General features: G+C 43.6%; 1 protein-coding gene across 1 annotated transcript in view; it reads right to left on the bottom strand.

Annotated features, from left to right (window-relative positions):
- Positions 1-15000, bottom strand: part of LOC116520148 (cell adhesion molecule 3-like) — a 134900-nt gene that overhangs the window by 6019 nt on the left and 113881 nt on the right. Inside the window, 1 exon segment of the mRNA XM_032234299.1 lies at positions 2356-2496. Within this exon segment, the coding sequence (XP_032090190.1) occupies positions 2356-2496 (141 nt within the window).

Genomic DNA, 15000 nt, shown 5'->3' with positions numbered 1-15000 from the left:
GAATTTACCCGTATGAAAATCAATAGGCTTTCCCCCTTAGATTTATAGGGCTGGGGCATTAATCAATAAATCATAGATCACGTTCAGATAAAACATCTCGGCAATTTAACAAATGAAGAGCAGCCAGTGTTTCTCTCAATGCCAAGCCTGGAGCGAAACCATTGGTTTGGGAATTCTTGCATAGAGCAGGCTTCGTTTGAGGATGGCAAGAAGAAGGAAAAAGTTTCATCTGTTAAACTTTGGGTATACGTATTATCACGGCTTCAAGTCTATGTTCTACTTGTGATGCATAATCAGAATGGAAAGGAATGGCATAGAATGGGATGGGATAGGATGGGACAGAAATGGGAAGAACAGCAGAGCAGAGCAAAGAAAATATGGAATGGAATAATGAAATAGAATAGAATAGAGAAAGAATAGAATAAGGAATAGAATAGAATAAATAGAATAGAATAGAATAGGATTCTGAGTAGAATGGGATGGAATGGAATAGAAAAATGGAATGGAATGGAATAGAATAGAATAAGGAATAGTATAGAATAGAGGAATAGGATTCTTAATGGAATGGAATGGGATAGAAAAATAGAATGGAATGGAATAGAATAGAATAAGGAATAGTATAGAATAGTAGAAAATAGAATAGAATAGGATTCTTAATGGAATAGAATAGAATAGAATAGAGAAAGAATAGAATAGCATAGCCTAGAATAAGGAATAGAATAAATAGAATAGAATAGGATTCTGAGTAGAATGGAATGGAATATAATAGAAAAATGGAATGGAATGGAATGGAATAGAATAGAATAGGGAATAATATAGAATAGAGAAAATAGAATAGAATAGGATTCTTAATGGAATGGAATGGAATAGAATAGAGTAGAGAAAATAGAAATGGAATAGCATAGAATAGGATAGGATAGGATATGAGTTGGAAGGGACCTTGGAGGTCTTCTATACCTCCTGCTGAAGCAATTTCAGATAAATGGTTGTCTGGTCAATTAAATATGCGTGATCCAAAATAACTTGGTTTTCCATTTAGACCATCCCTCCCCTCCCAACTTAAAATCTCCCAAGATTTTAAAAGAAAAAAGCTGATTTGGGCTCTTTTAAAGCAAATTGTTTTGCTTTTTAACACCAGTTTTCAAGTGTGGCCTTTCGAATGTGTTAGTCATGCCTGCTAGTGAGAAGGAGGAAGATACCGAAAATATATAGATTACATCAACAACAAAAACTGCATTGTGTCCGTTGCATATTAATAGCTTCCAGAAAGAGAAAAGAGAAAAAAAATCAGACATCATATTCTCCTTGATATATATATATATCAAGGAGAATATGATGTCTGATTTGTTTTCTCTTTTCTCTTTCTGGAAGCTATTAATATGCAACATATGTATGTATGTATGTATGTATGTATGTGTATATATATATATATATATATATATATATATATATGTGTGTGTGTTTTTTTATTTGTGCTGATAAATAAATATATATTTATTTATCAGCACAAATAAAAAAACACAAATATAACAAAGGCAACAGTAAAAATATTGGGTTTCTGTCGTGATGGACTCTTGTGACGAGCCGAAGGACAGATGATGGAAGCAGTTAGCTTCCTCCCATAATTGGGGCTTACCAGGGGTTGTAAAAAATCTTATATATATATATATATATATATACACACACACACACACACACATATATATATACACACATACACACACACACACACACACACACACACACACACACACACACACACACATATATATATATATATATATATATATATATATATATATATATATATATAATGTTTTGCCAGACGCTCGGAGGTAATTTCGAATCACCACAGGTGAGCAAGGAAAACAGGCCTTTTAAAGGTTTGTTTGAGGGTGTCCCTTATCTCCTTTAACCAGGCAGGAGAAATCCCCATTGAAGCCAATGTTTTATTTCCCTTTATTGGACAAGGGTTGAGATTCTCCAAAAGGCCGCTGGATTTTACCTTCCTCTCCGTGACGTCAAGAGGGGATGCTGGAAGGCAGATTTTGGATGCCCCAAAAGGCGACAGGTTTCCAGGGCCAAAGAAAATATAAAACCGCGACAAAACAGAAGCTCCGTTTGCAAATCCCGCTTCCAAATGCAGCCGGAGGGATTTGGCCGGTGGCTAATTGCATTTGTTATTGGCGCGCACTGATAGCCGACGGAGTTTCCCCCCCCCCCGTCGTTGGGATTTAAAGGATAAATCACGGTAAATAAATTTGGGGATTGTCACTGGCAGTAGCCACAGCTGTCGGCCTCCCACTATTGGGCTGGGAAGGGGGGGGATGATGATGATGATGCCGCCAGTGTTACCTCGTTTTTCTCCAAAGTAGAGCGTCTGCTGAGCAGGATTGGACCACTGGAGCGAGGAATCTTCTGGATCCTCCACCTTGCAGGAGAGGACGACTTTCGAACCCGCCACCACGACTTCATCAGAGGTCACCGGCTGGCTTCCTGTAAAAAGAAAAAAAGGACACAGCGATGAGCCACAATTTAGGGGAGTCGCCGAAAGCTCGTTTGGTCCCCCTTTGTCAGGATAATGATTTAAGCACTTGACCAGCTGCTACGATGACGTAATGCTGGGAATGTGCCAGCAAGGTTTTTGGGCTGATATCACTTTAAGAGCCTGTCATAAGAAGAGGCCCTGTTGGGGGTGTATCTCTCTCTCTCTCTCTCTCTGTGTGTGTGTGTGTGCTTCCGTGCTGTAATTGCTGATTGCTGTTTGTTTGAGGTCTGATTAAAGTACGCGTATGTATATATTCTTTGTAGATTCCGTGCTGTAATTGCTGATTGCTGTTTGTTTGGGGTCTGACTAAAGTATGCGTATGTATATATTCTTTGTAGATAAAATCACTATTTAAATACAAACCCCCGTTTACTATATTTGCTGCTGGGTTGAGTCTCTGACACTCTTCACCCAACCCTGAAACTCGATTTTGGCCACCAGGGGGAGTGCCAGCCTCGCCTCCTATTTTAGCTGCCTTGAGGACTAGCCGCTTAGGTCAACTTTGGATGCCAGCTACGCGCCCCTTTCTCCTGTTTCCTGCAGCTATTTGACCAGCAACCGGCAAAGGAAAGCCAAGGGACTAAGACTCCATTGGCAGCACCGGCAAAAATAGCAAAAACTTCCTTTCATGGTTGACCCTTTAAGATTTCCAAGCCAAAGCGTTTCACTGACCGCTCCCCCTCCTCCAAAAATGCTGGGGGCGCCTTCCATCTTAGCACATTCTCCACCGCCTAGTTAATCCAGGAAACACAGTTCACGGCCCCCAGTCCCTCCCTCCCTTTGCCCCATCCTCTGAAGGACTCCCAAGCATCTCTTGGCCAGGTTCCTAAGTCCAGAGCTTCTGCTGTTGCCTCCCCTCCCCTTCCCAACCTCCCCAACAAACAACCAGCCCCTTGTCTTGGCCCTTCTGCCCCCATGTTGCTATTCAGAGGCAGCCGCGGGCAAACAGCCACACAGGGAAACTTCCCAACACTTCACATGACAAGGCCGGGCAGCCAAGGAATTTCGCCAAGTGGGCGCGAAATCAGGTTCGCTCCAAACAGCTAAATGATGTTTCAGAAGGTCTGGTGGGCAGGGTGGATGGGTGCCAAATCTGGCAGAGGGGACGAGGAGAGCTCCAAAGGTACCCTTCCACAGTGGGGGGTCCCACAGTCTCTCCTGCACCACCCCCCCCCAAGCGGTGGTCAAAGAGACATTGCTCGTAGCCAGATTTTTAAAAAAGAAAAGGCATGTTCAGATGCCAACCAGTTTGTGCCACATTCTGGCTCCTTTCCTTCAATGGATAATTAGAACTGCAGAAAAAAACCATGGCTACCAACCTGCCTTCCATTGAGGATTTGCACACTGCAGGAGTCAAAAAGAGGGCTGGGAAAATATCTACAGACCCCTCACATCCTGGACATAATTTGTTCCAACTTCTACCCTCAAAACGATGCTACAGGGCACTGCACACCAAGACAACTAGACACAAGGACAGTTTTCCCCCAAATGTCATCCCTCTGCTAAACAACCAATTCCCTCAACACTGTCAACCTATCTACTAAGACTGTATTACTATTATTCTCCTCTTCCTTGCTTTACCTATCCCCTCCCACTTATGACTATAACTTTGTTGCTTGTAACTTTAAAAGATTATATTGTTTTATTTGTTTCCTAGTATGATTTGTTTGCTTATTTAGTAACCTATGACTATCACTGTTGTATCTTATGATTCTTGATGAATGTATTTTATTCTCCTTATGTACACTGAGAGCTTATGCACCAAAGACAAATTCCTTGTGTGTCCAATCACATTTGGCCAATAAAGAATTCCATTGTATTCCATTCCATTCTTTCTATATTCTATTCTATTCTATTCTGTTCCAAATTTTATTCTATTCTGTTCCACATTTTCTATTCTATTCTATTCTATTCTACTCTACTCTATCCTTCCGTTCCAAATTCCATTCCAAATTCTATTCTATTCTATTCCATTCCAAATTTTATTCTATTCTATTCCACATTTTCTATTCTATTCTATTCTACTCTATCCTTCCGTTCCAAATTCCATTCCAAATTCTATTCTATTCTATTCTATTCTATTCTATTCTACTCTACTCCATTCAAAATTCTATTCTATTCCATATATTCTATTCTATTCCATTCCAAATTCTATTCTATTCTATTCCACATTTTCTATTCTATTCTATTCTTCTATTCATTCCATTCAAAATTCTATTCTATTCCATAGTTTCTACTCTACTCTACTCTACTCTACTCTACTCTACTCTACTCTACTCTACTCTACTCTACTCTACTCTACTCTACTCTACTCTACTCCATTCAAAATTCTATTCTATTCCATATTTTCTATTCTATTCTATTCTTTGCCAATTGCTAAATTGGAATTGATCCTGCCTTTGGCTCTTCCCGATGCCTTCCCAAAGTTTGCCGATCCATAACATTGATAGGGAAGGCTTCCTTTTCCCAACATTTTATTCTTTTATCGAAGTATAATATGAAATGCAAAAGAAAACAAGGGAGGGAAAATAAGGAAGGGAAAAATGTGTAGGACCGAAGGGAAAAAGAAAGAAAACACATTGACTCCCCACTTCTTTTGAATAAAAAGTCATAGTATAAAACCTCAACTTTTTACTTTTACATAATACAGGGAGTCATCGCCTTGCAACAGTCCGTTTAAGGACCGTCCCAAATTACAACAGCCCTGAAAAAAAGTAGCTTATGCCCGTTTTTCACACTTATGACCATGCCAGCATCCTCGTGCCCACATGATCAAAAGCCAGGCACTCAGCAACTGGTTCAAACTTACGACCATTGCTGTGTCCCATAGTAACGTGATCCCCTTTTGCGACCTTCCGACAAGCAAAGCTAAATGGGGAAGCCAAGTTCACTTAACCACTGTGTGACTCACTTAACAACTGCAGTGGTTCACTTAACGATCATGGCAAGAAAGGTCATAAAATGGGGCAATACTCGCTGAACAACTGCCTTGCCTAGCCACAGAAATCCTGAGCTCAATTGGGGTCCTAATCTGTAATATATACTAGCCATTTCTATAGCAACAAACCAATCTAATCAGCAAATACCCTGAATCCAAGTTTTATCTTTTTTTCTGCCCCATCTCAAGCACAAAGTCCAGAAAGGGTTTCCAAGCAGAAACAAAATTAATGGTATCCTTTTTGCCTTAGAGCTGCCCATTTATCCAACTCTGAATAATACAGCTTCCAAAGAGATCCTTCCATTGTTATGGCCCGCCAGTGGAACTGGTGGCAGATTCGGACAGTGAGGAGGGTTGGGGAGGAACCTGGGCCGGTCCTGGAGTCTGGGGAAGGCTCAGATGAGGGCTCTATGTCAGAGGCAGAGAGGGGGCCAGAGCCATATGCCAGTTATCAGCTGCCTTTGGAATCAGACATCAGTGAGCTAGAAGAACAGCTGGAGCCTGTTCCCAGTGTATGCATGCACAGAGTTGCCAGAGGAAGGGAAGAGCTAAAGAACAGGGGTCGACTTGGAAGTAAAGCCACAGGTAGACGATGAATGGCCCCTCCCAGAGGAAATAAAAGAGGAGCGAAAGGGGAGTGGAGTTTGCAGGAGACTATTAGTTCGCTTAATTGGTTCGTGACTCCTGGCCAAGTTTTGCAGAGATTGGCCTGGCAGCTCTCCAAGCCAGATAAGGTCTGTGACCGTAAATCCTCCCTCGAAAGACTTTGCTGGATGTGAATGAGCAGAATTCACAGCAAATTAATAAAAGGAGTTTTTGTCGGGACCAGGAGTTGGCTTCATGCTCTTGGGAAGCCTCAGTAGGAACATTCATCCCCGGAGCTGGGAAACTGGTCCACGCCAGATGTGCTGGGCCCGCCTTCCTTTTTTCTCGGTCTCCTCGCCATCCGAAGCGTTAATCCTCATGCTGCGGTGAGCTTAGTTACTTTCCGCTGTCAGAAGTCATCCCCTCTTCGGGCTTTTCAGTTGCCATGGAAAGCGAGACGTGGTTTTTTTTGCATTGTCTTCCCAGCTCAGAATACGCCGACCAGCATCCTTGTCACTCCTCAGCTGTCAGTCTTCCTGGCTCGAACCAAACGAGGGCAAGGTGGAGTTACGGTGAGGGGGGGGGGGGCGCTTGCCTCCAAATCTGGGTCAAGGAAAACGTAGACGATGGCAGTGAAGGGAAAAAAGATCCGTTTTCTCTCTTTTTTCCCCTTCTTCTCCTTCTCCCCAGACAGCAAAAGAACAAGCTGACTTTGGCATCCAGCCTCTGCAACCTGTTTCTGTTGGTTTCGCAGCCAAAAAAAAAAAGAAAGGAAGGGGAAAATAGATAAATAAATGCTAAAAATGTGCCCGGGGAAGTGACTTCTGGAAAAAAGGAAGGGATATTTTACATTTCCTCTCCAGCTACAGATTTTTTTGGGGTGGTGGTGGTGGAGGAAAGGACTCCAGGAAGCGAAAAGAGACTTGATGAACAGCATCTGCCTGCCACTTTGCAAAATTGAGTGAAGACTGACGCGAGGCTTCAAAACAATAAGCGAAGGAATCCCGGATGAGATGGATGAATGCTTGCACCAGCCCGAAAAAGGATTCTGTTTTTTTTTTTTAGACTTTCTCTTGCAAACCTTGGCAATTGGACGTGATTTTTTGGGGGGATTGGGGCAAGCTTGGGAAAAAGGTAGGAAGAAATGGCCAATTTCATGTGGATTCTGTGCTGTTTTTCAGTTTCTAAAGCTGCGAGAACAATCCAGCCACGGAACAGAAGTTGCCTTCGGAAGTTGTGGGAGCTTCGTCCCTGGAAGCTTCCAAGAAGAGACTGGACTGCCCTCTTGTCAGAAATGGTGCAGGGTCTCCTGCTCGGGTGCGGGTTGGACTAGATGACCTATAAGGCCCCTTCCAACTCTTGTTTTCCTTTTCGCATTCTGAATTCCACTGAAGTTCCCTTGTCCAGAAAGGAGGAAGGTTTGGGGGATGAGAGTAGATCTGGATCATTATTTTTTTCTAGCCCCCAATGTGATCTCCCTTAAGATTGCCCCAGGGTCTTCAGGAGGCATCAGAAATAGGTTCAACTCTCATCTGCATAAGCTCCACCCTTCATTTGCATACCCCAGTCCCATGTTCTCTCTCTCTCTCTTCCAGAGGTAATAGAGGTTCATGTCCCGAATAGGTTCTGTAACCACAGAAAACGAACTTGTTACAGGTAGTCCTCGACTTACAACAGTTCATTTAGTCATGATTCAAAATTACAACTGCATTAAAAAGTGACTTATGACCTTCTTTCTTTCTTTCTCTTCCCTCCCTCTCTCCTCTCTCTCCTTCTTTCTTCTCTTCCACCTCTTTCATCTCTTTCTCTCTTCCCCCGCTCTTCTCCTCCCCCTCTCTTTCTCTCCCTCTTTCCCTCTCTTCCTTCCCTCTCTCACTCCTTCTCTTTCTCTCTCCCTCTCTTTCTCCTCTTTCTCTCTCCCTCCCTCCCGTTCTCTTCTTTCTTTCTTTCTTTCTTTCTTTCTTTCTTTCTTTCTTTCTTTCTTTCTCTCTCTCTCTCTCTCTGTCTCTTTTCCTTCCCCTTCTCTCTCTGTCTCTCTCTCTCTCTGCTGCAGATCCATGTAATTTCGTTTCCACGCTCTCCACGCTCTGCCAAGGCAGGAACCTTCCGTATGTGCTGTCTGGAACCCTCCCTGGCCTCCATGCTCGGCTTGCCTTAGCCGGCCCAGCAGGCCTGCCAATTAAATCCGCGTTCTCTCGGCAGGCCCACACGGGGCTGAGCAGCAAGGTGCCCCATAACAAACATCCTCTTTATTGAATGCGCTCGGTGGCTTGGAGTGCCTTCTTCCTTCCTTGCCAGTCCTGACAGCTTCCAATATTCCTCTTAATAAAAGAATGCCTCTCCCACCCTCCAAGGAGAAGGAAGGAAGGAAGGAAGGAAGGAAGGAAGGAAGGAAGGAAGGAAGGAAGGAAGGAAGGAAGGAAAGACAGGGAGGGAGAGGGAAAAAGGAAGGAAGGGAAAACATGGAGTGAGGGAGGGAAGAAAGGAAAAACAGGGAGGGAGGGCGAGGGAAAAAGGAAGGAAAGGAAAACATGGAGGGAAGGAGGAAGGGAAGAAAGGGAAGACAAGGAGGGAGGAGGGAAAAAGGAAGGAAAGACATGGAGGGAGGGAGGGAAGAAAGGAAAGACAGGGAGGGAGGGAGGGAGGGAGAGGGAAAAAGGAAGGAAGGGAAAACATGGAGGGAAGGAGGAAGGGAAGAAAGGGAAGACAAGGAGGGAGGGAGGAGGGAAAAAAGGAAGGAAAGACATGGAGTGGGGGAGGGAAGAAAGGAAAGACATGGAGGGAGGGAGGGAGGGAGGGAGGGAGAGGGAAAAAAGGAAGGAAGGGAAAACATGGAGGGAGGGAGGGAAGAAAGGGAAGACAGGGAGGAGGGAAAAAGGAAGGAAGGAAGGAAAGACATGGAGCAAGGGAGGGAGGGAGAAGGAAAAAAGGAAGGAAGGGGAAACATGGAGGGAGGGAGGGAAGAAAGGGAAGAGAGGGAGGAGGGAAAAAGGAAGGAAGGAAGGAAAGACATGGAGCAAGGGAGGGAGGGAGAAGGAAAAAAGGAAGGAAGGGAAAACATGGAGGGAGGGAGGGAAGAAAGGGAAGACAGGGAGGGAGGGAGGGAAAAAGAAAGGAAGGAAAAACATGGGGGGAGGGAGGGAGGAGGAAAAAAGGAAGGAAGGGAAAACATGGAGGAAGGGAGGGAAGAAAGGGAAGACAGGGAGGGAGGGAGGAGGGGAAAAAGGAAGGAAGGAAAAACATGGAGGGAGAGAGGGAAGAAAGGAAAGACAGAGAGGGAGGGAAGATGGAAAAACAGAAGGAAGAAAAGACATGGTGGGAGGGAGGGAGGAAGGAAAGATATTCTATTCTATTTTATTCCATTCCTATTCTATTCTATTATCTATTTTATTACCTATTCCTATTCCTATTCCCATTCCCATTCCATTCCATTCTATTCCATTCCATTCTATTCCATTCCTTTTCTTTCCTTAATCTTCTCTTCTCTTCTATATTCTATTCTATTCTAAAATAAACCCAGCGAGGCTCTCTCGTTTTAAAAAGAAGCCATGTTTATTTTGAAACCACCCTGATCCGAAGGCCGTTTTCGGGAAGACGGTTTAAGCCCCACCCGTAAAAGTTACCGGAGCGACTGTTCAGGGCAGTTCATCACCTTCAACCAAGGTCTTTCCTGCATTATTAAGAGACTTCGACAAGAGTTTCTCAGCGTCGCTTTTTCGGCTGGCTGACAAGGGACTTTCTGTCTCTCCATTTCCGATATCGGCTGAGTTATTGACTTCCCAAAGCTTCGGTCAAGAAATAGAGTTCATCGCTTTGCCACTCAAACCACAAACCTCTGCTTTGAAAGCGAGAGCTGATGCCACGGAGATTGGATGCCTCTTGAACAAAATGACAGATGTTGGAAGGGACCTTGGAGATCCTCTAGTCCAACCCGCTGCTCAAGCAGGAGACCCTATACCCGTGATGGCGAACCTATGGCATGCGTGCCAGAGGTGACACGCAGAGCCCTCTCTGCTGGCACATGCGCTGTGGCCGCAGGTCAGATGTCTGTGGCGACTCTTTTCTTCACCCAATCCCCAGCAACCTGGGCTTACAGACAAATGTTTTCAAGTCAAAAGTCCCAATCTTTGCCTTTAAAGAAAGGAGCTGTCCAACAATTCCTCAAGTGGGAATTTGCTCCCTCATCTCTCCTTCTGTCTGTCTCATTCTCTCTCTTTCATTCTGTATCTCGCTTTCATTCTCTCTCTCTCGTTTTTTCATTCTCTCTAATTTTTTTCTCTCTCTTTCATTCTTTCTTTCATTCTGTATCTCACTCTTATTCCCTTTCATTCTCTCTCTAATTCTTTCATTCTCTCTCTCTTATTCCCTCTCATTTCTCTCTCATTTCTCTCTCTTTTCATTCTTTCTTTCATTCTGTATCTCGCTTTCATTCTCTCTCTTGTTTTTTCATTCTCTCTCATTCTCTCTAATTTTTTCTCTCTCTCTCTTTCATTCTTTCTTTCATTCTGTATCTCACTCTCATTCTCTCTCATCTCTCTCTCTCCCTTTCATTCTTTCTTTCATTCTGTATCTCTCATTCTCTCTCATTCTCTCTCATTTCTCTCCCTCTTTCATTCTTTCTTTCTTTCATTCTGTATCTCTCATTCTCTCTCATTCTCTCTCATTTCTCTCCCTCTTTCATTCTTTCTTTCTTTCATTCTGTATCTCACTCTCATTCTGTGTGTGTGTGTGTGTGTGTGTGTGTGTGTTCGTTCCTTGGGTATCCGAAGGTTGGGGAAACAATAGAAATTCAGACTGAAGTTTAATCACATTGGAAGGAGCGTCATGGATCATTTAACAACCTTTCTTGCCAGTTTTTAAGTGAATCAGTGCAGTGAAGTTACTAACATGTTTGTTAAGTGAATCGGGCTTCCCCATTAACTCGTCAGAAGGTCGCAAAGGGGGATCATGTGATCCAGGGACGTAATTTGTAATTGGAGCCCTTGGAGCAATATCCAAAGGGCTACCTCGCTATTTAGAAATTCTAAATTTATTGGAATTGAACCTTCTGATTTTACAAAAAAACCACCGTACTTGGAACAACTTATATTCTCCAACGTTACCTTAACAGTTCCTAGGTCCTTGGTTAGGACTCGAGCTGTTGAGCTAACCCCATCCAACCAGCCATAAAGGCTGGGAATCTCACCAAAGATTAAATAACAATAACAATAATAATAATCTCTGATGATGCCAAATGCAGACTTTGCAAAGAAGCCAATGAAACTGTTGATCGCATACTCAGCTGCTGTAAAACAAATCGCGCAGACTGATTATAAATTGCAGCACAATTCAGTAGCACAAATGATCCATTGGAATTTGTGCAAAAATTATAATATTAAAACAGCAACAAACTGGTGGGAACATAAGCCTGAAAAAGGCACCAAAAATCAGATGGTTAAAATCTTATGGGATTTTCGTATACAAACGGACAAAATACTGGCGCATTATACACCAGACATCACACTGGTTGAGAAAAATAAGGTCACAATCATAGACATCGCAATACCAGGTGATAGCAGGGTCGCCGAGAAGGAATAGGAAAAAATCGCGAAATACCAGGACTTAAAAATCGAAATTCAACGACTATGGCACAAACCAGCAGTGGTAATTCCAGTGGTAAGCGGCAGACTGGGTGCTATTCCAAAAGCACTGGAATTACATTTAAAACAGTTAAAAATTGACAAAATCACCATCAGTCAAATGCAAAAAGCCGCACTGCTTGGATCTGCACGCATATTACGAAAATACGTTACGACGTCCTAGGCCCCTGGGTGGGGCCCGACTAGTAACCAATGCCAAATCCGGGGAAACAACTGGCCGCTGTGATACAATTGTATAATAATAATAATAATACCCTGTTTCCTTAAATTAAGACCTCCCTGGATAATAAGCCCAATTACACTAAAATAAGCCCTCCCCGAAAATAAGGCCTCCCTGAAAATATTGCAACACAGCAGCAGTCATGAGATGACCACACTTGCCACCCCCTGCACCTCAAAAATAATAAGACCTCCCCGAAAATAAGGGCAAGAGCTTATTTCGAGGATCAAAACTCTGTCTTATTTTCGGGAAAACACAGTAATAATGATGACGGAGAAGTAGAACAGGGCTAAGAACACACATTTTTTTCGGTGTCCTTCAAACTAAGGCTTTACAATAATAAGAACAAAAACGAAGAGTGAGAATTAAGCAACCGTCCAATAGTAAAATAAATTCAAAACCGAGGATCAGAAATGCAGCAGACGCATTAAACATTAAAAGCTTTCGGAATCCCAGCCTTCATTTGATGTATGATCCAAACATTTCTGCCAAACCTTGCTTTTGCATAAATTGAATGAAAGTCTTCCTTTCTCTCTTTTTCTCCCTCCAATTGTTAAAATTGCAAATAATTATACCAGGATAAAAGTCCTCACCACCGTACGCCTTAGCTGAAAACGGCGTGGAAGCTATTCTTCCAACAGTCAATCAATTACAGGATTTCCCCCCCAACGCTTTTAATCTATTAACTGTCTCTGCTTGGCTTCATTAATTAATTAACTAATTAGTATAAATATTACTCTTCCGATATAGGTGATGTTATCTAAGATGACAGTTTTTCCTTAATGAATGCATGGGAATCATATTCCGAGAGGGAGGAAGCACTGAAATGAAGAGGGCTCTATCACTTCTATCCAGACAATAAGGAAATCGTATCCCACTCATAATCCACTTTTCTTAAAAAAAGAATTATGACTGAATTGCCCCGGACCCATCTTCTCAGTTTTAATTGCTCTCAATTAACAATTTGTAATTTCATTAAGGTAAAGGTTCCCCTCACACATATGTGCTAGTCGTTCCCGACTCTAGGGGACGCTGCTCATCTCCATTTCAAACCCGAAGAGCCAGCGCTGTCCGAAGAAATCTCCGTGGTCATGTGGCTGGCATGACTCAATGCCAAAGGCGCACGGAACGCTGTTCCCTTCCCACCAAAGGTGGTTCCTATTTTCCTACTTGAATTTTTAACCTGCTTCCAAACTGCTAGGTTGGCAGAAGCTGGGACAAGTCACGGGAGCTCACTCCGTTACGCGGCGCTCGGGGTTCGAACCGCTGAACTTTCTGATCGACAAGCTCAGCTTCTTAGCCACTGAGCCACCTTTAGCCACGGAGCCACAATTCACTAAATTGTGAATTTAGATTTTCCCAAATTACAGGCTGTTCCCTTCCCTATTTTGTGGCTCCTATTTTTCTATTTGCATTTTTATGTGCTTTCGAACTGCTAGGTTGGCAGACAAGGAATGGGAGTTCACTCCGATATGTGGCACTAGGGATTCAAACTGCCGAACTGCCGACCTTTCTGATAGACAAGCTCAGCGTCTTATCCACTGAGCCACCGCATCCCTCATAATTAATTTCATTAGCTCGTTATTAATGCCTATTGGTTTCAAGTTAGCTCTTCGATCACGTAACTTGCCGTTCAAACTTTTCTGCAACTTCTCCGTTTGCAAATCATACAACAGCCTTGCAAGGGAGCACACTACATTCTGTCCATTTCATCCACCTCTCTGTTGGGCATTTTGATTTATTTCACTAGGATGACATCCCATTTTTCATCCAGGGCTTGGTTGGCACAGAGGTATTTCGTAATCTTTATCCTGGGTTTGCCCTAAGAGCAAGGGGTCTCCAAACTGGGCAATTTTAAGACTTGTGGACTTCAACTCCCAGATTTCCCTAAGCAGCATGGAGGAATTCTGGGAGTTGAAGTCCACAAGTCTTAAAGTTGTCAAGTTTGGAGACTACTGTACAAACACAACCAACAACTAACTACCTGGAAGAAGCTCATTCTTATAATGCTCTAAGACAGTTTCCTGATCTTACCAACCTGTGGACTTTAACTCCCAGAATTCCCCAACTAGCTTGCTTTAAGACGGTGTTGTGGCCTGCCAGCAGCCATCGGAGCTGTGATTCGGCCGCCAGCAGATTCGGAGAGTGAGGAGGTTGGAGAGGAACCTGGGCCAGTCCTGGAGTCTGAGGAAGGCCCTGATGAGGGCTCTGTGTCAGAGGCAGAGAGGGGCCAGGGCCATCTGACAGTTATCATCTGTCTTTGGAGCTAGACAGAAGTGAGGCAGAGGAACAGCTGGAGCCTGTTCCCAGTGTGCGCATGTGCAGAGTTGCCAGGCGAAGGGAAGAGCTAAAGAACAGGGGTCAACTTGGGAGGAAGGTCACAGGGGGACGGTGAATGGCCCCTCCCAGAGGAAATAAAAGAGGAGCGAAAGGGGAGTGGAGTTTGCAGGAGACCATTAGTTCACTTCATTGGTTCGTGACTGAGACTCCTTGCCAAGTTTTGCAGATATCGGCCTGGCAGCTGTCCAAGCCAGATAAGGTCTGTGACCATAAATCCTCTCTTGAAAGAGACTTGGCTGGATGTGAAGGAGCAGGATTCACAGTAAATTAATAAAAGAGGTTTTTCCTGGGGCAAGGAGTTTGATTCAAGCTCTTGGAAAGCCTCGGTCAGAACAGATGGATGGACTTCAACTCCCAGAATTTCCCAGCCCAGGGAATTCTGGGATTTGAAGCCCACCTATCTGAAAGCATCCTGCCTGGGGAATTCTGGGAGTTGAAGTACGCATGTCTTAAAGATGCCAAGATTGGGGAAATCCTGTTTCTAAACAGCCAGATAAAACACATCCTTAAGTCAATCAACTCACCAGAGTTAATACTGCTCACGGTTTTCAGGCTGGGGGAGCGCAACGCTCCGACATTCACTTGGTAGACTGTTTTATACAAATGCAGGTTGCACACAGTATTAAACCCTCTCTGCTCCTGGCTAGAGTGTGCACCCTTTTCAAAAGATGTGGTGCTTTTTTCAGCCTTCAAATTCACCCTGACTTATCCTTAAAAAGGAAAGTTGTTT

Source organism: Thamnophis elegans, chromosome 17 (assembly GCF_009769535.1).
Source record: "Thamnophis elegans isolate rThaEle1 chromosome 17, rThaEle1.pri, whole genome shotgun sequence".
Classification (NCBI taxonomy): domain Eukaryota; kingdom Metazoa; phylum Chordata; class Lepidosauria; order Squamata; family Colubridae; genus Thamnophis; species Thamnophis elegans.
The sequence above is the reverse complement of the archived record's forward strand: the minus strand, read 5'-3'. Positions and strand labels throughout refer to the sequence as shown.